Below are 21,378 nucleotides of genomic sequence, written 5' to 3' on the forward strand. Positions count from 1 at the left end.
AGCCTCACGCCAAGAACGTACAGACACTACAACAAATAGTTGCCAGATGTAGTAAGCCTTGTTCCTATGGCTGGATGCTCAGGAAAATGAAAGTTCGGAAAGGCGTTATCTTCCAAACAACTTTTAATTATTTCCTGCAGGCCTATGAAAGGGACTTTTAAGAAGGATCTGAAGTGGAATAGGGAACAATCATTCAGCTTGGATGGGGAGACTCACCAATATTGACAAAATTCAGTCTTCTGGTGGCATCACAAAGAGGAATAAAATCCACTGGAAAACCCTGAGGGGTAAGAGGATTCAGACTACATCCTCAGACACAGACAGGGTGGGCACTTTTGCCAATGACTCAAGCCAGTTCTGAGCCTGTCACCCTCACAAACAGCCAGACACGAAGGTATGGAAATACAAACAGTATGCACTCAGTTTTGCCCAGAGGAAGTTATTTATACCTGTTTGGAGTACATCTGGTGATATTTTTTAGGCAAAAAACTATCTTTGAGCCATCTCTGCAGTCTGGAGCCTTCATACCTGATCTTCAGGTGGGGATCACTAGGTGTGGACAACTGCAGAGTTAACACATGACCTAGATGCACAATTTAAAGTTGGTTTTCCTTAGAAGCATGATTTTGGTTCATGGGATGCTATGGGCTTCATGGAGGAAGAATCAGAAGGATAAAGAGGGCAGAAGGACTGTTGACAGAATTTTGGAAGGGGTGGGCAGGTTCACTTGAAGAATTTCATTCTTGAGAAAGACAACTTAGCTATCAGGTGGTTAAAAAATTACTGGGGATTAAATGTTCCCATACCTATCCAGCAAGGGTTCCTTGAGATCCTCCCCAGTCTGTGTCCCAGAGGACAAACTGGGGGTTTATAATGCACATGACTTGAGTGGAGATCTTTGGAAAATCGGGTCAGTTTCACAGGGAATTGGTCAGGGCAGCAGAATCTTGTTAGATTAGAAATCTGCTAATGAACCACAGGCAGACCTGTGCACATCTGTCATGGTCCTTCCTTTTTTCCCTGTCTCAACCCCAGTTCCCACCACTGTCTGCAGCCAGCATCACATACAGCCCCAGGTGAACAGCCCAAATGGCTGCTAAAAGATAAAAATGTCCTTTTTCAACCTTGACACGTAAACCTGAACCCTGGTCGAATCCCCAGGGCCCTTCACTGCATTGCCAAGCCCTTGTGCCAGTTTTCCTGCCTTACAGACCTCTTGGAAATGCAGACAATCACAGAGGAAGGAAGCCCAAAAGTCAAGTTGGCATGAAGAGTATGGCAGGCAGCTCATTCTCCAGCGTGGCCATCTAACTGTGCAGTGTCTCCCTGGATCTGAAGACACAACAGACAACAGCAGAATAAACAAATCAGATGAAGGAAATTACCACTAAGACAGAGAAATAACAGGCACTCAGCCCCTCCATCCAGTTCTCTGGGAGCTTATTTTTTTATCTTATTTTGATTTTGTAGTGTTCACAAAATCCATCTATTTTCTAGGAGAGCTTTGTCAGCATTTATGCTATTGCAGGAGGAGCTGTCATGTCTGTGAATAGTCAGCTAAGGTCAGAAAACAGATTTTGGTGGCAAAATTGGCTGTGTCAGATAAATGTTAGTCATGGTGATTATCTGCCAGGGAATGTGAACAGGCTGCAGAATGATAAGAGGAGCTGCTGGCACCAGAGATCCAGTTTGTTGGGGTTTTTTTTCCATGGAATTTAATTTATGCCATTTTTGACAACAATACCTGACAGCTGTGTGAGATGGCCCAGCACCAGAACAGCAGCCCCAAACTGGTACCCAGCTGAACTCACCTCCTTCTTTGCTGCACCAGAGAGAGATTGGAGGGGGTTTGAGCCCTCTTCCTCACAATTCTGTGCATTCTTTGATCTTCCACACAGAAGTCTCTCCTGACCTGATACTTCAGAGAGGAACTAGATCAAGCACTGCTTAGGTTAACAAGGGCCATGAAAACTAGACTTCATTGTCAATATCTAAACCCCCTTAGCATTTCAGGAAGTGATGGGTTTAATTCCTTTCTGTGTTTCCCAGCTGCAGAATACACAGCAGTAATCAGCTTGATAGAGGTGTGGAGATGAGCCTCACAGTCTGATGGCCACCATCCATAATCTGTTCCATGAAGTAGTCTCTGGGTAGAGAGGTCCAGCAATAACCCAACGGGGTATCAGTCTAGGGCTCGGAGACCAGAAGCAGCTTTGGGAGGGTGCCCTGGGTCAGGCACCATCATTAACAGCTGTCTGTCAAGGCACTCTTCCCATCACCAGGAAAAAAACATGGCCTTTTTAAAAGTGTATTTCTAAAAGATATGTCTGTGTTGGTAGCCCAGGGAACCGGTTTCCAGCTACTTTGTCTGATAGCCTGATACCTGACTTGCCCTTATCCTTGCCGCAGTTGATCCTGCTAGCCCTGGTCTACAGTTACTTGCCGAGGAGCGGATGGTTATACCTCTATAATATTAGTCAAAGTTGGGCACTTGGGGCCTCAGAGGCTGCCTGGGATGTTCATGCATGTTTAAGAAAACATTTCCAAGTCACCATTACTTGCTTTCCTCTGAGGATGTCTGAACACTTGCCTGCCCATAGGAAGTGGGGCATGAATTCCTTATTTTGCTCTACTTGTGTGTGCAGCTTTCTCTTCACCTATTAAACTGTCATTATTTCTCACTTCTATCCTTCCTATTCTCTTTCTGTGCTGCTGTGGGGGTGGGGGAGAATGAATGCATGGCTGTGTGGGGCTGAGCTGCTGGCTGGGCACAAACCGCAACAAAATGCTAATTTCAGAACGCCGTGCAGAAGAAGTTGACTTGCACCCCTCACACTGGTGAGGTATCCAATAATTGAGGATCCCTAGGGACAGCAAACTGAACAGTTCCTGTAGCTTTGTGCCAAAGGCACTGCATGGGTTATGAAGCTCTGGGTTCAGGTATCGGCTCCCAGTGCTGCTTTGGTGTTAAACATAACAGATGAAACTGCCACCCACTTTCACTTCCATCCTGTCCATTTCCTCCTTGATCAGCAAAGACTGATGTACATCTTTGCATCTCCAGGAAGGACCTTTGTGTTCCCTTTAATTGTCACAGCAACCTTCTGCCTTGAGGATGAGCCCCAAAGACAAGGATGTTTCATACACTAGGGTTTTAGCTGGGGAGAAGATGCAATTGTCTGCCCAGAGGGACTTTTCTTGTTAGGCTAAACCTTGAGGCTCAGACTCCTAAAGGTGTTTAATCCCTACCAGCTTTAGCATGACTCAGGGAATGTTGCCTAAGGCCAGAGATGATCTGTGGTGGTAACTCTCCAGGGCTGTGAGACTTAAAGGAGAATATATGACACTTGGTCAGGTTCAAGCCAGCTATACTTTAGAAACTTTGGAATTTCATTCACATTTTCCAGTTTTCCTTTTCTCCATCTTCCACACACATTACTGTACTTTTGCTTTTGAAAAAGAGAAAGAAAAACAGAAAAGAATGAAGAAATAGGAAAACAGCACCCCCAGCTTAAAAAGAAATAGTCAAAAGGTTTTAAGAACACTTGGCAAAACAAATCTCATTTAGCAATTTCAGCCAACTCTTGGTAACAAGCTGCCCTAAGAGTAGTGCCATATTCCTGGTTCTGTTCCTGTGGCAGGCACATGGGCACATCATTCACACTGCCACTGCTGCCTTCCTCCACTGGCCACGGTCTTCCCTGGTCAGGGCCATCATGGAATCACAGAATCATGGATCATGGAATATTTTGGGTTGGAAAAGACCACTAAAGGCCACCTTGTCCAACCCCATACAACGAGCAGGGACATCTTCAACTAGGTCAGGTTGGTCAGAGCCCCATCCTGGCCTCTAATGTTTCCAAGTGGGGCATCTACCTCCTCTCTGGGCAACCTGTGTCTCTACACCCTCATTGTAAAGAACTTCTTTCTTATACCTAATCTAAATCAACACCCCTGCAACCCTTGGCTGCGTGCTCTGAGCATGTGTGTGCATGTGTAAATTCCCACTCTAAGCAAGGCGCTGCTGCAGTTGCATTTTCTCTCAAGATGTGCACACCTCACAGCTTGCTGCTGTCACTGTCCTTTTTTTAACATAAAACCTTGCCCAAAAGCAGTTGTGTAAAGATTTGATCAGCTAAGTGCTTGTAATTAGGATACCTGGAAGGAGAAAGGCTAGAGGACTGATAATGTGGTCCCCTTACCTACCTTGAAGACACAGCCTACTTATGGAGCCTGAAGCCACCAGCACATTTTCAGGACCCAATCATTTCCTGACTCCTGAGAGTCACTGTGTCAAAATCCTGTTATTCCCTCTGGATTTAAGTCCCCTGTGACCACGGTGGGAGCAGACACCCTGTGATAGCACCAAGCCATAGGTCCCAGCCCCAAAGCAGTGCTGTGCACACAGCAGACACCTCTTGAGTCACCCTCCCAGGCTCTCAGGGCTGTTTCTCCGGGAGCCACTGATTGACTCGCCTCAACCCAGAACAACAACATCCGTCATCGTTCCTCTTCCCAGCTCCGTCCCCCCGCCCTGGAGCACGGAAAAGTGTCGAATAATCCTCCTCCGTTCGGTGTGTGGTCTGCTTCTCGGTGTCGTCATGCAGACAGTGCAGAGACAGGGGGTCAGGCGGGTCATCAGAATGCTAATAAGAAATCTGATTGATGAGCCGGTGCCTCAGCGATGAATGGGATACTTAATTAATGACTTCTGCTCTGTTTAAGAAAAAGTTTCCCTTAACTTCCATCCCTCTTTTTCTAGGGAAAAAAAAAAAAAAAGAAGGAAAAGAAAAAAAAAAAAAAAGAAAAAAGAAAAAAACCTCTATAATCCCAAGTTTTCCAAACAACATAAAGGGAACTTCAAAGACAGACGTGGTCAGTTTTTATGTGTTGGGTTGGTTCAGTGATTCTTTCCTTTCTTTGTTTACAAGGGCAGCCAGGCTTGATTCCAAGGCTGAAAAATAAAAGGCCACATTGTTCAACCAGATTCTGGATTTTTACAAGAAATTTCCTCTTTCCCAGTAGGGCAATTAACTGCTTCATTTCTGGCTCTGCCACTACCAAAACATGCCGCCAGGCCTGTGAAACTCAGCAGAGGTCGGTTCCTGCCAAAACACTGCTCTGCTTCAGAAACAAGATGTACTATGGAGATGCTATTGTCTCATTAAATCCAACCAGTGATCCAGGACTGGTTGTTTGTGGGGTTTTTTGCAAGGAAATAAAAGCCCATCGGGAAAAATACCTGGTAGGCACTTAGCTTAGGAACATTGGACTGTGTATTCAGGGCGATTTGAATGGGATTTCAAACCAGCAATTAGCAATGGGAAAACAGCAACAGTTGCAAATGATCTCTTCCGGATTGATTTGGAGGGTTATTTCATGCTAAATGAATAGCAGCAGGAAAGAAGATGAAAAGGGAAGAAGGAAACCCACACAAATTATTTTTTTCCCTTTGAGTTTTTTTTTTGTTTTTACGAACAAGCTCAGCTGCAGCGTTGAGGGCAGAACAAGCTGCTTGGTATCAGCACCTGGGAAATAGCAATGAAGGGATGCAGGGAGTTATATTGGGTCCCACGTGTTTCCCACACAAATTCATTCACCGTCAGCCGACAGCTCCTGATCTCCATGGGCCCCAACACACAACATGAAACCAAGCCCACAGGCTCAGCAGGTTTGTGGGCTCTTGAGCCCCTTTGTGGACCCAAGGAGGGAAGGAAGCCACATCCCTCAGCCCCACCTGAGCTTCACCAGCCCTCTGCTGCGGTTTAAGGATGTCCCAAATGCTAGGCCCATTGCAAGAACATTTTGGTAGGAAGCAGCTGCTCATGTACCACTAGTCTGTATTTAGTGTGTATTTAAAGTGTGTCTGTAAAGTGTGTATTTAAGTGCTTGGTTGATCTGAAACCCATGGGAGGAAGGCGAGGATCCTGACCAAGTCCATGGCTGCCCCTGGCAGTGATGCTCAGCTCAGGATCACAGGACCTGCAGGCTGCCTTTGGCTAGATTGCTAGAGCTAAATATTTTGATGCTGGTGTCCCATTTTTAACTTCTCCCTGTAGTTATCCTGTACATATCAAACATAACCTGTAAATATGTTCAACTGCAGCTTTAAATATAATTAAAAGTAATTTATTTTAAAATAGGCAAGAGACACTGAAGACAGAGTCAACATCAGACGAAATTTGAGCACTTAATGAAATATGCCAACTGCAGAAGAAGAAAGGGCAGGCATGGCTTTAACCTGGCAGCCTAGTCTACTATTTGTCCTTTTTAAAAAATTGTGATTTTTTAAAAAGTGAATTTTCTAAGTGAGTAGGCACCTGCTTTGGCCTAAGGGTTTAGAACAGTGGTTACTCGCACCAGCCTCACTAATTTAAATCCCCCTTTTTCAAATCCCACTTGTGGGATACAGGAGTCACTTATTTAGGTAGTTTATTATCTAAAAATCACTGACTAATTTAAAGTGATGGGAAAGCTCAGAGTCCTTCCTCCCTCTAATCTTGGGTCCCCAGAGCTGTGATTTTCTACTCAGTTTTGTCCAAGACATGAGCTGTGCAGAGCAGTAACAAAGCAGGAACATGATGACTCAAATGTTCTCATCTCAAAACCTGACAATTATTTTAGGGAATTTGAGTGAGTTCTGGTTTATTTTTAGCCCATCAGATCTTTCTGCATGAAGGGTTAATAAAGACAGAAGTTGGGCACCAAGAGGAGGAGGAGGAAGAGGAACACAGAGATGTGGGAATGAAGCCTCCTGGGGACCTCACTTTGGACACACCAGCTAAAGGAAAGGGGAGGGAAAGAAACAAGTGAGAAAAGACCTGCCAAGCAATTCTGGCCAGACAGGAAAAAAAAAAAAAAACCAAAAAAACCCAACAAACCAATGGCCCGGGGCTGATTTGCATTTGTATTGGGCACTTGGGGAATACGGATAAAAAACGCTTTATTTTTCAGGGGAGTTCAGGGAATATCAGTAGCAACATCCATGCATGAGCACAAAAGGGGAAATAGAGGAAATAGAAGTATTTTGGTAATCCTGCTCTTAGGCAGTTACAGTGATAACATCACAGTAACGTATCTCTCACCCCTTTTTCCTGAGTCTCATCAAGAGAAGCAGCACAGGCACAAAATTGTAGTCACTTCTGGCAGTGCTGTGTAGGAGAAGTCAAGGAGAGGTTAGATGGGGGGGAGGTCACCAGCTGCTAAAACTAATATCAGAAAGACCCCATACCTCCTGTCACCAATGCCTGCAGTGCTCTGTGGACCTCCTGTCTACCTGATGGGCACTGGCAGCACAAAAGCAAAGCAGAACTGAAAACTGAAAAAGAGCACTAGTCAAATATTGAAAAAGATCACAGAAAGAAGTCATTTGTGGCCAATGGAACAATTTGTATGGCTAAGCTTCTCCTTAAACCTCAGGCAGTGACCACTCACCATAGGTGTAGGACACACTCATCTATCCTACTTCCCCCTGGTTCCCAGCCAGAAACCCCATCAGCATATGTTTCCTTAGATCAAATGAGTTGGTTTGGAAGGGGCATTTAAAAACCAGCTAGTCCATTCTCCTTGCCATGGATAGGGGCATCTTTCCCTAGATTACTCAAAGCCCCACCCAACCCAACCTTCAACATTTCTAGGAATGAGGCATCTACACAGATGTAGGGTTGTCCCTCCTTGCATTGCCCAAGTCATAAAATGACAGCCTGCTGAGCTTCTCTCCAGCCTGGTGGTTTTGCAGGTTCCTGGGCACTTCTCCTTGGCAGATGAACATTTATCAGCTGCTGGACCTTTGCTTAATTCTGATTTAGTTACACAGACATCTGTATTCTATCCAACCTATGAAAAAGCAGTGAATTGGCCACATTCGCCCCTCACATGCCAGACGTGCCCAGTAGAGGATGAACTTGTCCACCAGTGCACCAGTCCAGGGTACTGCCAACCACCGGGCAGCTCCACTTGGCCAACTTCTGTTTGCTACACAGTTTTGTGGAGACTTACTCATTTTGCACTTTTAAGTGGCAAAAAGGATCACTGAGCTCATCCCATACCCCAAGTCAAAGTGTTGATGCTACTGTTCCTGTAACAGCCTGACCCTGTGGCCAGAGATGCTCCAGGAGGGCTCTGTGCAGAGCAGGGCACCTCAGGCACAATGGTCACTTCCCATCAGCGGCGGTGACCTATCCCACACACATGTGGTGGGTGGATCAAGCAAGGATATGGATCCACACCTCAGGGAGTGCCTGAGGTAACAGCCCAGCTCCATCACTGTTACAGGAACAGCCCTGGGGCTGAGGATCTTCTGCTATAGGCCAGTGTCCACTATTTATCCCTGACATAATGGACAGGAATGGCTCTGGTGCTCTAAAAGCACTGGAGAATCCCTTGCCCTCACATTTAAATAAACTGTGTGCTCCTCTGCATGAAGAAGGATCAGAACCAGGAGGATTCTGCTTGGCTGTTTATTAGCCATGCGTACCAGATCAAAGGAATGTAGCAAGTAGCTCTCTGCTGTCATTTCCCAGCTGAGAAACAACTCAGGCTTGATTCCCTTCAGGCTTTGCCCACATAATTCCTTACTGTGCATTTGCAGTCACCTTTAGAACACACAGAACTTCAGGTGGGAGGAAAGTTCAGAAAACCCAAAGCAGTGTTGTGAAATGATTTGAAAGTGCAGCTGTGCCAATGCCACCCTGTTGGCACTTGCATCTCTGGCACCTGCACGCCAGGGTCCACACACATTGCAGAAGGTGCTGCCCTCTACACCCACTTGCAGGTTTCCTATACAACCTTTCTATCCAGAAATTCTGCATTCACCAAAAGGTATTTTTGCTGCCTTTCCTAGACGTTCTGGAGGACGAGGGGTGGGAAGGGAAGGGAGGAACCGAGGTAGCAGAGGTCGAGCCCCTGGCTTACTCTGCTGATCAAATCCCGGGCTGCGGCATTACCTTCCCTTTCGGCTGACCCAGTCCGAGCGCTGTGACTGCCTATTCCCACGCCACGTCAAAGGGAAGGTTTACATTGTTCACTGGATATTAATTTAAATTATTCTGGGGTGCTTGGAAACCACCTCCTCCCCCTGCTCCCTTTCAGTCTCCATGGGGACTATCACAGAGGCTGGGCGACAGAAACGAGCAGCGCTGACACACCGATCTTCCTCCCCTTCTGTTGCAAGCTGCCATCAGCCATTTCCACTGCCACAGGGGACACATTCATGTTTCGCTGAATGACTTGCTAGGACAAGATAGATCTGTTTTTAGAGTCTGGTACAATATCCTACTAATACCATTTTCCATTTGTTCCTTAGGTTCACACGCTTGTGCTGAGGCTCTTTTCTTCACACCAACATCCTGCTGCTTGTTGATGGTATTAATAACGCCCACGGCAGGAGGCTGCGCCCCCCAGGGTCCGGGCTGTCGGAGTAATTATTGAATGACATTGGGGTTGTTCTGTAAATTACTTTGTGACCCAGGAATTCAGCAGGTTAGCACTATAACTCAGGCTCTCACAGTTGATTGCACTCACCTCCTGCTGCCCCGACATTTATTAGTCTCCTTTGCCTAGCAAGCACTGGCCTCATCTGTGTGCTCACACAGATACGTGTTCCGTGGAGGGGAGCCCACTGTCCTCCCTTTAGACCAAAGGAATGGGGCTCACATCACCAGAGCCTGCCTCAGCCAAGGAGTTGAGGACAGCCAGTGGACCTGCGAGATGCTTGGAGGAACACCAGGGGACATTAGACACTGCGAAAAGTTGCGTTGCTTCATATCAGACTGATGCAGGTGTGCAGGTGTGGAAGCAGAGCTCCGGAGAGCCAGTCCTGAAAATAGTGACACACTGAGCTGTGCCTGCCATCACTCCTGATGACTCCTAAGCATCTGCCCAAATGTACTGGATAGCTTCCTAGGGAATGCTGAGCAGCCCTGGAGCACCGCTCAAGATTTGGACAGAAATAACCACATTAAAATGTTTATAATTCCTTCTGAAGGAAAACAGTCAAGACATGACTAGTCTTACTCTGGTCCAAATTCCCTACTTATGAAATGGTTATATTACATTGGTGATCCCAATAGCTCTCAGACTCGTTTGACCCTATGAACCACCCTCCAAAAGAAATCCTTTACCCTTCGTATGGAGGCAGCCCAGACTGCTCCTCTTCGTCATCCCAATTGCTTGGATGGTGATTGACTGTTAAACCTGTCTCACAGTCTCTATCAGAAATGACTGGGCCCTGTTTTCATTGCAACATGGAGGCTGTGAGGACTGAACATCACTTGTAAAGCTCAGAGCAGCCAAAGCTTTTCCTCCCATGTCTGGGTAGTTGATCAGATCTCAGCTGAGAATCCATGACAGGATTGGTGTAGGGATGCAGACAGCAAGAAGGTGGTCAGCAAAAGGGTGCTGCAAAAGTTTTAGAGAAAAAGTGTTTTCAAAACTAGTCTGAGCATATCTTCTACAAAAAAGACAATGAAGAAGCTATGTTGTTCTCAGATTTCAAGTTCTTTGGAATGTCTTAGCCTTGCAGATGAGACCAAGTTAGAGGGAAGAACTGAAGGAAGGGTGGCCATTCATACATGTGCTGAAAGGAGACAAGAATTTCATGGCATTCACTGAGAGCAAGTACAAAATCCTGTCCCTTTGGGAAGGAAGGACTCATTGCAGTGGTGCAGAATTGCTTTTCCCTCCTTCAGAATATTCAGTTTAATACAATCTGGGACTGGTTTTTAGATGGTGCACTAAGTTCTTGAATACTCTCTCCACAACAGAGAACCCAGCACCAAGTCCACAGTCAAGGCAGGTAGATGAGATATACAAGTATAGCTGGGTGTCTGTGTTCACGAGGAAGACACACTGATGTTGAGGTACCTCTTTTTCCTGTGTTGCTCTATACCGGGTGGTGAGAGGAGATTGTGTTTCATTCCAACTGAGAAAGGCAATAGCCAGTATCCTTTTCCTCCTGATGTGCTGTTTTGAGGATGCTCAGAAAACAAATTAGAAAATGCAACCTGTTTGTCTCTGCTGTAAAGCCAAATCCATCTGCTAAAGAGTCCCACAGCCACTACTTGCTTCGTTAAATGCTTCAGCAACATGGGGAGTTCTACCTGTCTTGCTAACTGCTCTGGACAAGATGTGTCTAAGATCTGTGCTTTCAGATGGACATGGGGAAACCAAAGAATCACAAGCACCAGCCTGTGAACAGCAGAGAAGCTGAATACCACCAGGCCGGTGCCAGACAAGGTCCAGGTGCGGCTGCATCCCATAGCACCACCCTTTAGTGCCGTCCTCCCTTCCTGGCACAGGCACCACCCTGCAAAAACTTGTCAGAAGGTGCAAACCCTTCCAAGGGGTTGATACAGAAAACTGGACCTTTGGGTCTAAAGCCCTGGACCTGCAGGGGTAGGGCTGCTCACCCAAAGCACAAAACCAGACAGGACCTTGTCATCCAAGTAACTGCAGGCGACTTCACCATCAGAAAGGAGAACACATTCCTGTATCCCATGCTGCAGGGACTGTGGTTTTGCAGGACGGCAAAAAGGAGGACCCTCTATTCAGGTGGCAGTCAAAGGGAGCAGAGAGTACTCAGCCGCCTGCCGGAATTGGCCCTGTATTGGTTACACCCCCAGCTATTTGAGGTAAAACTTGGCCTCTCAAAGCTCTCTGCCTCTCTCCTGCGCCTTTGTATTCTCTAGAAGGTGAAGCTAAGGGTATAAAAAGCTGCAAACAAGTTCCTACCTCTGGAGATCAGGCATTTACTCTAAGAAAGAAAGACCAATTGCTTCCCAGAGCATTGTCCACCCACATTAGAGAAAGGATTAAGCAGATACATTCAGCTATTCTAACAGATTTTCTTTAAACCTTGAATACCCCTCTCACACTTGGTAAGATAATCACATTAGTTTTGTCATTAAAAGATCCCTTTTATAGAAAGTACCTAAACCGCTTAAACCACCCAGAGAGGTCGCATACATTAGAAAACAACAAGACAAACGGAAGGGATTTGCTATTCCCGGTCTCAGTGTTTCACTGCCCCTACTTTCTAAACTGGGGGATGGAACCAAAAGATTTTTCAAATCACCAGCGGAGGGAAAAGCCCCGGACACCTGGGCAGCCCCCACCCACCCTGGGGAGCCCCGGCTCCCCACCCAGGAAACACTTGGGTACAGCACAGAGGACTTTGGAGAGAACATTGTTACACGTGGAGATGACCAGAGGCTACACCCAAAGCACCCCCCCAGCTGATTTTCCTCGGCTGAATATCCAGCACCCAAAACGCAACTGCAAGATCAGCAGCAGCTGAGGTTGAGCTGACCACGGCCTTGCAGAGCACAGCTATGAGGTGCTCCGCACTGAAGGAGCGCATCCTCACCGCTCCCTGCTGTGGGTGTTGAGGGCATTGCTGTCTCTGCAGCACACCCCAGCACCACGCGATCCCCACAGCGGGTGCAGCAAGGGCAAAGCAGGTCCCCACCTCAGCAGGGCCCAGGGTAGGAATGCAATCAGCTGTCAGCAATCTAACTCTGCTGTAAAGCAACTTCTCCATCGGGCTTGTATTACTGAAAATGATAGAGGCCGACACTGCCTTAAAGCACGTGGAGCAAATGGTTTCAGATTTGCTAGTAAAATAAAATTGGGCTGTGGGGTAAACTACGGCTTATGTTCCTGCAGCTGGAGGCAGTAATGGGAAATCAAGGAATTCAAACAGTATAGGAGCACAAGTCTACTTAGACCAGTGGAAGCTCCAGTGCCCAGCATCTTTCAATGATAAAATATGATTTTTTAACAACAGAAGGGGGAAATTAAAAAGTACTTAAGCACTGTTAATTTACAGATATCTTCAGTTCATATTCTTGTCACTGCCTCACTGCCCATTTTCTGCTAACCTGCACTGCTAAAACAAACCATTTTAGGTTTTTTGACAGGGACAGCCTTTAAAAAAGACAGATTCATAGTCTTATTTGTAAGACCAAGGCTTTGGTTCAAAACCAGAAATTAGATTATTTAAAAAAAAAAAAACAAAACCGAGAGGCTACAGTAGTAACATCCAGTAAGATGCCAGTTAAGGCATAACAATCATGTTCTGAATCAACAGGGGATAGCTAAAGATAGAGGCCTGGAGTATACAATCTCCTGTATTCTTTCATCCCAGGTTTAGTGGTCTCATAGTGTCCTCCTGACTGCCAGAAAGGCACAATGACTCCACCATTAGTCCTGCAAGGAGCTAAAATATCCAAGTGTCTATGTGCTGTCTTTAACCTACATAAAGCTCTTTAGGTCACTCATTATTCCTTAGAGATTCAATTCACAACAGCTAAATACCCCCTTTTAAGAGCAGAGGTAGAAAAAGAAATCCCTTTATTTGAAGCATAATGACATTTTTTGTATCATCCTTGGTGGGCAGACATCATGGGAGACAAAACTTCTCACTTTTCCTGTGAGTTAGAATCCATGCTCCAGGAGGGAGTTTCATTTCTATCACTCTTTTCATCACTCTTTTGATGATGAAATATTTGATCATCGTCAAAATTAAAATTATCCTACAAATTGAAAAAATGAAACCAAACAAAATGCAGAACTTATGTAGCTCCTTCCCAAGAGTCTGCAGCCATAGCTATTACCTAGCTATATATATATATATATATAGCCATAGCATACCCTATTAACTATTTGATTAAAACCTCCCCTTGCCAGGTCAGGGGACGTTACAGATCTGTTCTCACAACCTTCCTCAGCACAGACATGGGGGAAATGAGTGTTTGCCTGGGAAAGCTTTCAAAAGGAAAATGGACTTTTCCCATTATAGGCAGCTTGACTGCATTCAGTGTGGTCACCTACAGAGAACAACCAGCTCATACACCTGCTTCTCACCACAGCCAAAGCTCTGAAGTGAGAAACTCCCAAAGGAGTGCAGACTCACCATCTGTCATCCTGACTGCCATGTGTGTGACTCAAGTATTCCTGTAACCAGCTCTCCCCTCACTCCTCAAGAGTCAGGTACAAACTAGACAATGTCACTTGCAGAACTTGGAATCTGACAAAGGATAAAAATTGATGTCCCTGCAAAACAAAATCCAGTTCCAGAAAGTCAACATTATTTTAATGCATTTTTATTGATGCAAACTGCAGGCTCACCAATAAGATTCATGCTTTGGGGAAAATATTAACTCTTTTTCCCTCTGCATTTTCCCCAGTGAATAGGAAACATAGAGTCTTCAATTCCTGCAATTTCTAACACAAGATAAGGACTCACATAAGCCTGAGATGAAGTATGGCTCATCACCATATGCCTGGAAAGACAAATCAACCATTGGTTACGCCCAACTCATTCTCACCTGTATGAAACACACAGGAGAGCCAACATTTAGATGAGGTAGCCAAACCACAAGACAGTCCCTCTGTAACATTCACAGATGTGTACATGGATTGTAAGATGAAGTCTGAATGTTTGAGATAAATAAGACCTAAAGTTTTGACTACTCAGCTTGACGGGAAAAAAAGTAAAATCAAAAATACCATAAAAACAAGTCACATAATTCATAAGCTGGTCCAACCAATAAGAACCTGATCCAAAGTACACTTGAATCAGTCTCACAGAAAGAAACTGTATGGAATAGTAAGATTATTAACATCCCCCCTCCCCCAAATAAACAAAAAACACAAACAAAACTCCTCTGAAAATATTTTTTAAGTGTCATTTCACAAAACTTAAAGTTAAGAAATTGCATGTTACCCTAAATGTTGCTGAAGGTAACTTTTTTTTTGCTAATGAAAGGAATGAAAAGAGAAAGAAGAATGAAATTGCTGCTTGAAATTAACAAGTGTTTTCCATACAACAAAGCAGCAGCTGTTTCCTGAGACAGTAAGTTCACTAGCAGGGGAGAGAGAGGAGACACAAGCTGACTAATAATATAGAGTAGCTGTTAATTTCAGCTGTTCACATCTTTATGGAAATGCTTATCCCAAAATTTTCACTTGGAGCAGCATCCTGAGCAATCAGTGGGCTAGTGGGAGCAATTGCACCAGGATCTTGCTTGCTCAATTAAATAATTTTTGATCCCCAAATTTATATTAACTCTTACAGGTTTCATTCCATGCCCTGCAGTAAACCAGGACATTGCCACACATCAATTAACGTGTAAGAAGACACAACAGTATTCCTAAAAACTCTGCTGTAACATAATTGATTAAAAAACAATAGATTTTATTTATTTCAAAAGAATCAAGGACATGTTATAAAGTCCATGAGTGAGAGTCTAGAGTGTATTTACAGCAAAAACTGGAACTATTGGAAAACAGAAACACCAACAGTTTTCAGTCAACAGGTTTCAGGAAAATCCTACACAGCTCATCCTTTAACCCTGCAGTTCTTACCTGGCCTTGTTCTCTGGAGTATCTAAGAAATTACCTTGCTCAAAAGTGTAAGATTTTCAGACTGCAGAGTCTGAACATAAATGCCATGTTTAACACTAGATGAGAAAAAAGACAATCTGTTGGAAAGAAGATACACAGGAGTGTTTGAAAAGATAAAAATTAAAAGATAAAAAAAAAAGATAAAAAAAGATAAAAAAGATAAAAGAGACCAGTGTTGGGCTCTCTTTGTTCCCAGAGGACAGGAGGAGACTGGAAACAGAAAAGGCCACCTGGAATCTTAGGAAAATACTCAACTATTAGCTAAAGCTGAGAGAACTTTTCAACAGAGATGGAATTTTAAGAGTCTGGGGACATGAAGGCTTGCCTGAGTCATTCTAAAATTGAGTTGTCCTTTAAACTGCAAAGAATCCTTTCTGAAGAAGGGCTGCAGTGTGAATGAAGCCAAAGCTGGAAAACAAGGGTACTGCCCCAGCCATTTATTAATGTCAAATATGCTGTCTCATGAATCAGGGAAGTTTGTCTGGTTTGGAAGCCTTACAGAAAGCCCAGTGCACCTGGCTTGGTGAGCTCAGCATCAGACTTTAGGCTGATCCAAGGGAATAGCTGCATTCTGTGTTTTCAATAGTTTGTCCAGCAAACATTTTCTTTTTTAAAAGGCTTTTATTGAAGAGCCATCAGCAAACAGATCATGCAGAATTTGAACAATACACAGAATGGAAGGGAGGGAAGAACCCACACAAGGCACAGCCCCAATTATTTGTCACTTCATAAGATGTAGCCAGCACAAGTGTCACATTTGCTCTTCAAGGGAATAGCTTCAAAAGCTTTCTGATTTCAAAAAGCTATGTGTTTGTGAGAGGTACAAACATATACACACACAAAATATGCTCAGTTTTCTTTGGTAACCATCATCACAGATATTGACAGGTATCTCAGAATTAGGACTCATAGCAAAAGAAGAAATAGAATCCTGATGCAGATTCTGCATGCTCAGCCAGTTAGCAGAGTGAGTCTGGGCCCAGCCCTGACCATTCAGTACAGCACAGAATACAAAAATGTGCCAATTAATAAGCTGCTGGAAAACTAGGTAGAAAAAAAGTTGTATATTTATTTATTCTCCAACACTGATTCCAAAAGGGTAAGGGCTGTTTAGTTTCCTTATAAACAGTACAACCAGTTTCCCCAGGCCTTGCCTACCTCTCCACCAAGCATCACAGAAAGATGTGATTTTTGTTCACTCATTATCTCCAGTAGCAGAGGATGTTTGAAATTCAACCACACTGGAGGCAGCAGGAGTTTCACCATCAACAGCACTCCCATGCAATCCACTGTTGGAACAATCACTCAGTGCGGTGAGGAGAAGGGCAACAAGCCTAGAACTGGAACCCATTACTGTGTAGTAAAGTACAGCATTTGAGCAGAGCAGAAGAGGAAAGCAAACCAGAAGCAGGCAGCTCAATCCGTGCACTTTGACTGGAGTTTATCATCTGAGAATGCTCTCCATCCATCTGCTGCCTGCCTCTCTCACGGACAATGGTGACCGCTGCAGTGCAGGTGAGGAAGCAGGAGGGAAATGCTCCAGTGACCATATCACAAGGCCTGATCCTGCTCTCAGCAAAGCCAAGAGAGGTGTAATGGCCACAGTTGTTGCAGTACCACTTCAGTGGCTGTGCCTGGCCTTTTCAATCCACTCCTTCATGAGGCAGATCTCCATGGCTCGAGCCTGCTGTACAGACTTGGGGTCCAAAGGGTTACGGCTGCGTAGGTCCAGGTGATGGGCTCCATCTGGGATCACAACTGCCACGAGGGAATTGGTGATGTTCTGGGTCACCCCACCTGCAGACCATGGATCCAGGCCACCATTGCTGTAAGGAAAGACTATTTCATCAGGGTACATGTGCACAGCAGTCAGCAGTGAGGCTGCAGCTCACATCAGCATTTCTACTGATTTTTGTTTTGCATGTGCAGCAGCAGAAACAGAGCTCAGCCCTTTCTTAATATCTTGTGCCCACCCCTCTGCTAAGAAGCACCTTCTTGACAGAGATATGGAGCTATCAGCAGCTTAAGCAAGGCTACACTTCTCACTAATTATCTGCTAACTCAGATAATAACCTGTAGCAGTATAAAAGCCTCAGAAGATAAATCTGCTGCAACCTGTTAACTGTCATAAAAGTTTCAGGTTTCCCTCCACTAAAACATGCCAAAATTCCCAAATCAAACACTTCACTTTCCTTCTTCACAGTCTACCATAAACAAATTACTCACTGGACCCTCTAGAGCTGAATTTTTAGGAAGTTTTACCTTTTCGTGTCTCAGCTGAGTGCCAACCTGGTTTTGCAAAGAAATGCTTGGATGGTTTGTTAGTGCTGACTTCAGTAACAACCATATGAAAATGAAGATTTTTTTTTTCCCCTTAAAAAACTGTCTAAAATGACTCTTCCTCTGTGACAGGACAACTTCATACCATTCACTCCCCCTCCTCACAGATAAATTTTAAAAATTCCTTACACTATAGATAGGGCTCCAAATAACAGTCCATAGAGCAAACCCAGCTGGGAGAGAGCTTTCCATCTCTCATTCCTAGTCCTTCAAGTCCTAGCTTAAGACTTGACCCAATAACCCCTACTACATCTTATTTTCCTTTACTGCAGTGTCCTTCCCACACATGGCCCACCTTTCTGCACAAAGAAAGCAATATCCATATACTTGTGGAACTACACAAACCTAGATCTGTTTCTCACTTAAAACACTGGACCTGCCCACAAAAGGAAATGTCAGAGATGGGCTGTGGTATGAGAGAGTAAATTTCTAGAAGGAGCTATTAAGACATCCTTGGACACAGAGACACAGAGCTAGAAAAATACCACAATGGCAGCACCAGAAAACGACAGTAAAATAATGAATAAAAATAAAAAATAAAGTTTTTTTTAGAAATAATCTGGAGTAGAAACCTAATATTTCACTTGTTTCACCGCTGAAATAAAACCCCAAACAACTAAGTATCTTGAGTCTCTGCAGTTCCTTACTTTCAGTGATTCTAAATACGACCTAAGACAAGAGAAACATTTTGTATCTGCAAAGCAAAAAACATTGAGAGCTGCCCAATAAGCCAAAAGCATTGGATTTAAAAGGTCACCTGAATCAGCAGAGCACCTTGGCAACAAGGGGATGAGTTGCTGAGAGACCCATGATGCAGATGAACTTGGATCCTTTGGTCCTAGTCATGTGGAAGCTAAGCATGCCACAGCCTTTTCTGTGAGCTTCTGGCTGCATCCTCTGCATCTCCTTCCAAAGGATAGCACCAGAGGTACTTACACAGCTTGGGAAGTGAAACTTAATGGGAGGGGAGATGGAGGGCTCACCACAAAATCACAAATCTTAACAGTATTTGCAGATTAAGATCATTCCAACTGGAATAAATTATTTATGTGTTAAAACTAAGCATGCATGTAAGTACTCTGTTGCCCATCTCACGCAACAGGAATTTCCCAAAGCAAAAGAAGAAAAAGAATAAGCCAGACATTTCTTTATAGCAGTGGCCAGGCAAGCAGGACTTCAGAAAAAAAACTAATGCAAAAATCAGCATGCTACTCCTGTTTTCAATTCATATGCTTCCTTGACAGCACACACAGGGTTCTGCATATCCCACAACACACAGTTCCCTTTCCTATATTCTCTTCAGTCTCCTCAGCCCTCCTGCCCTGCCCAGAAGTTTTACACAATTGTAGCAGCACTGTCTGTGCATCCTTTTATAACGTGACCACCTTCCACAATTGTCATGTTCCCATGTTGTTTCTCTAGCTTTTTCTCTTCAGACACATATTGTTCTGCCTTCCCTTCTTTGCCTCCATTCCCTTCTTTAGTGCTAACAATTCTCCCTTCTGCACAGAGCACCAAAATCTCTTAAAACCAAGCCTTCACTTTCTGCCTCTCCTGTGCCAGTACAGGACTGGATATGTGGGTGCCCTGACTTAGAAGCCTACAACTTAGGTGTGATTCACTGAGATTGAAAAAAAAAAAACATTTTTAGACTCTGCACACAAGATTTCATACTGTCTGATGTAACCTGGGATGATTTTGACTACTACAGTAGATGATGAGACACTACAACTGCTACAACCTCTCTGCCACCACCTATATGAACAGTGTTAAAATGTCACTTCCCACTGCTGTGCAGCACTTCCACATCAAGTACACAGCATGTTCCAGTAAGAGGAGTGAAAACTGCTGGAAGGGAAAGGGGAAACAGGGTTCTGAAACCCCCAACTTCCTCAGACCAGTTTTAGTAAAGATGTACTGCCCAGGACAGGCAAGTGCCACCTGCCCACAGCCTAAGTAACTGCTTACACACTATGTAATTCCAGGAAGGTAGCAGAATGGCAATGGAATTCCCTGCATTAATCCCACACAAACAACAGTGTGACTGTGCAGAGTGATGTTCTGCTCACACAGGGAGAAGCAGCAGCACCAGTTTAAGCATCCTGGCCAAATCCTACTGTGTCTGGATAAATCCACCCTACAGTGGTTCTCTTTAGACGGAGTACTTTTCCCTTCCTGCACTACACTGTTGTGCAAGTTGCCTGTCACTTGAAACACAGTCCTTTTCACCCCACAGGGAGCCACATCCCCTGGTAAACATTGGGATGTTTTTTGTAAAGCACTCTGCAGTGTTTGAGAATAAAAGGCTCTTATATAAAATGTACAGTGTTGACAACGTATTTGTTTGAAGAGAAACATCCCAGCTTGAGATCCAAAAGCTTTGTGTGTACAGCACTACTTTAACATTCATTTGGTTGCTTTCAGGCTTTTCTCATTTCCAGCTCCTTCAGCTGGCATAAATTCTTAAACACTTATTTAGATTTGTTTGCTTGTCTATCGCTTACAAAGCAGATTTCTACTGTACAGAGCTGTGCAGCCTTGGAAATAATCAACATTCTGAAGAAACTAAGTGAAACCAACAAATTTTCTTTATTAAAAAGTTTTCCAAAAAAGGGTGGGATTTCTCACTCCAGAGTAGATATCCTGCTGGGACAGAAACAGCAAGAGGCAAACAAGAGGAAAGCAAAATGCCTTTGCAGCCAAACAGACTGATACTAACAGCTGTGATCCAGAAAATAATCCCCAATTTAAGTGAGAACTTTCTACTTTGAAAATGCATACCTATCTACCACATACAAAAGACTAATTCCAAGCTTGGTTTGTAGAAGTGGCAAGGTGTTTTATGAAAAGGTTTTGCAGAATTTTGACCAGAACACAATACATATCCAGGAGCTTCCCAAAGTGGGTACAGAAAGTCAGGACTCCTGAGGCCTCAATGGGTCTGTAGGACACCTCCCTCCCACATAAGAACCTGATGGATAGACAGCACTCGCCTAAATCACCTCACAGCATAAGTAAAACCACATGAATTTCCCTTTAAAGACAGCAGTTTAATCTTAAAAATCAGGGAACCAAAGGCTGAATAGAGAGCAAGCAGCATGGACCAGTTTTTTGTGCTAGATTGAAACATTTCTTTCATTTTTTGTCCACATACAAAGGTATTTTAGACAAACTTTTGTTGTATTACCAGTATTCCTTACAAAAATAGAAACATCTTTGTATTTGGACCTTACACAAGTTTGTTGAAACTTGCCTAAATGCCACTAAAAGAAAAAGCTGTTGGCAGTAACAGAAAAACTCCCAAAGTTACTTCCCTCTCTTTTCTGTATCAAAGGGAAAAAGGAATGCCATGCCAGCCCTTTCACAAGGCTATCACTCAGAGCAATAATTTTGGTGACCAAGATTCTGTGTTATAGCTAGGACTTATTTAGACGTTCCTTTTATGTGTAAGCAACAGTGCTTTGGGTTCATAAAAGTAGGAATTTGCCAGCATGGGAAACCTGAATTTTGACCACAAGGTAAGAATGAATCCACATGGAAAGAAGATGTTTGGCAGAATCCCAGCCCAGATTTTTCTTTTAGAGTCACACAGGCAATAACAGAACAGTTGGTTTCTTTGGCCACTGCAGACTG

The 21,378-nt window shown here is 44.2% G+C and overlaps 1 protein-coding gene across 1 annotated transcript in view; it reads right to left on the reverse strand.

Moving 5' to 3' along the window:
* Positions 1–14,100: 14,100 nt before the first annotated feature.
* PRCP (prolylcarboxypeptidase) overlaps positions 14,101–21,378 on the reverse strand; it is a 28,161-nt gene continuing 20,883 nt past the window's right edge. Inside the window, exon 9 of the mRNA XM_058861673.1 lies at positions 14,101–17,231. Coding sequence (XP_058717656.1) covers positions 17,027–17,231 — 205 coding nt within the window. The 3' untranslated portion in view covers positions 14,101–17,026. The remainder of the gene's footprint in view (positions 17,232–21,378) is intronic.

This window comes from Poecile atricapillus, chromosome 1 (assembly GCF_030490865.1).
Source record: "Poecile atricapillus isolate bPoeAtr1 chromosome 1, bPoeAtr1.hap1, whole genome shotgun sequence".
In the NCBI taxonomy this organism is placed as follows: domain Eukaryota; kingdom Metazoa; phylum Chordata; class Aves; order Passeriformes; family Paridae; genus Poecile; species Poecile atricapillus.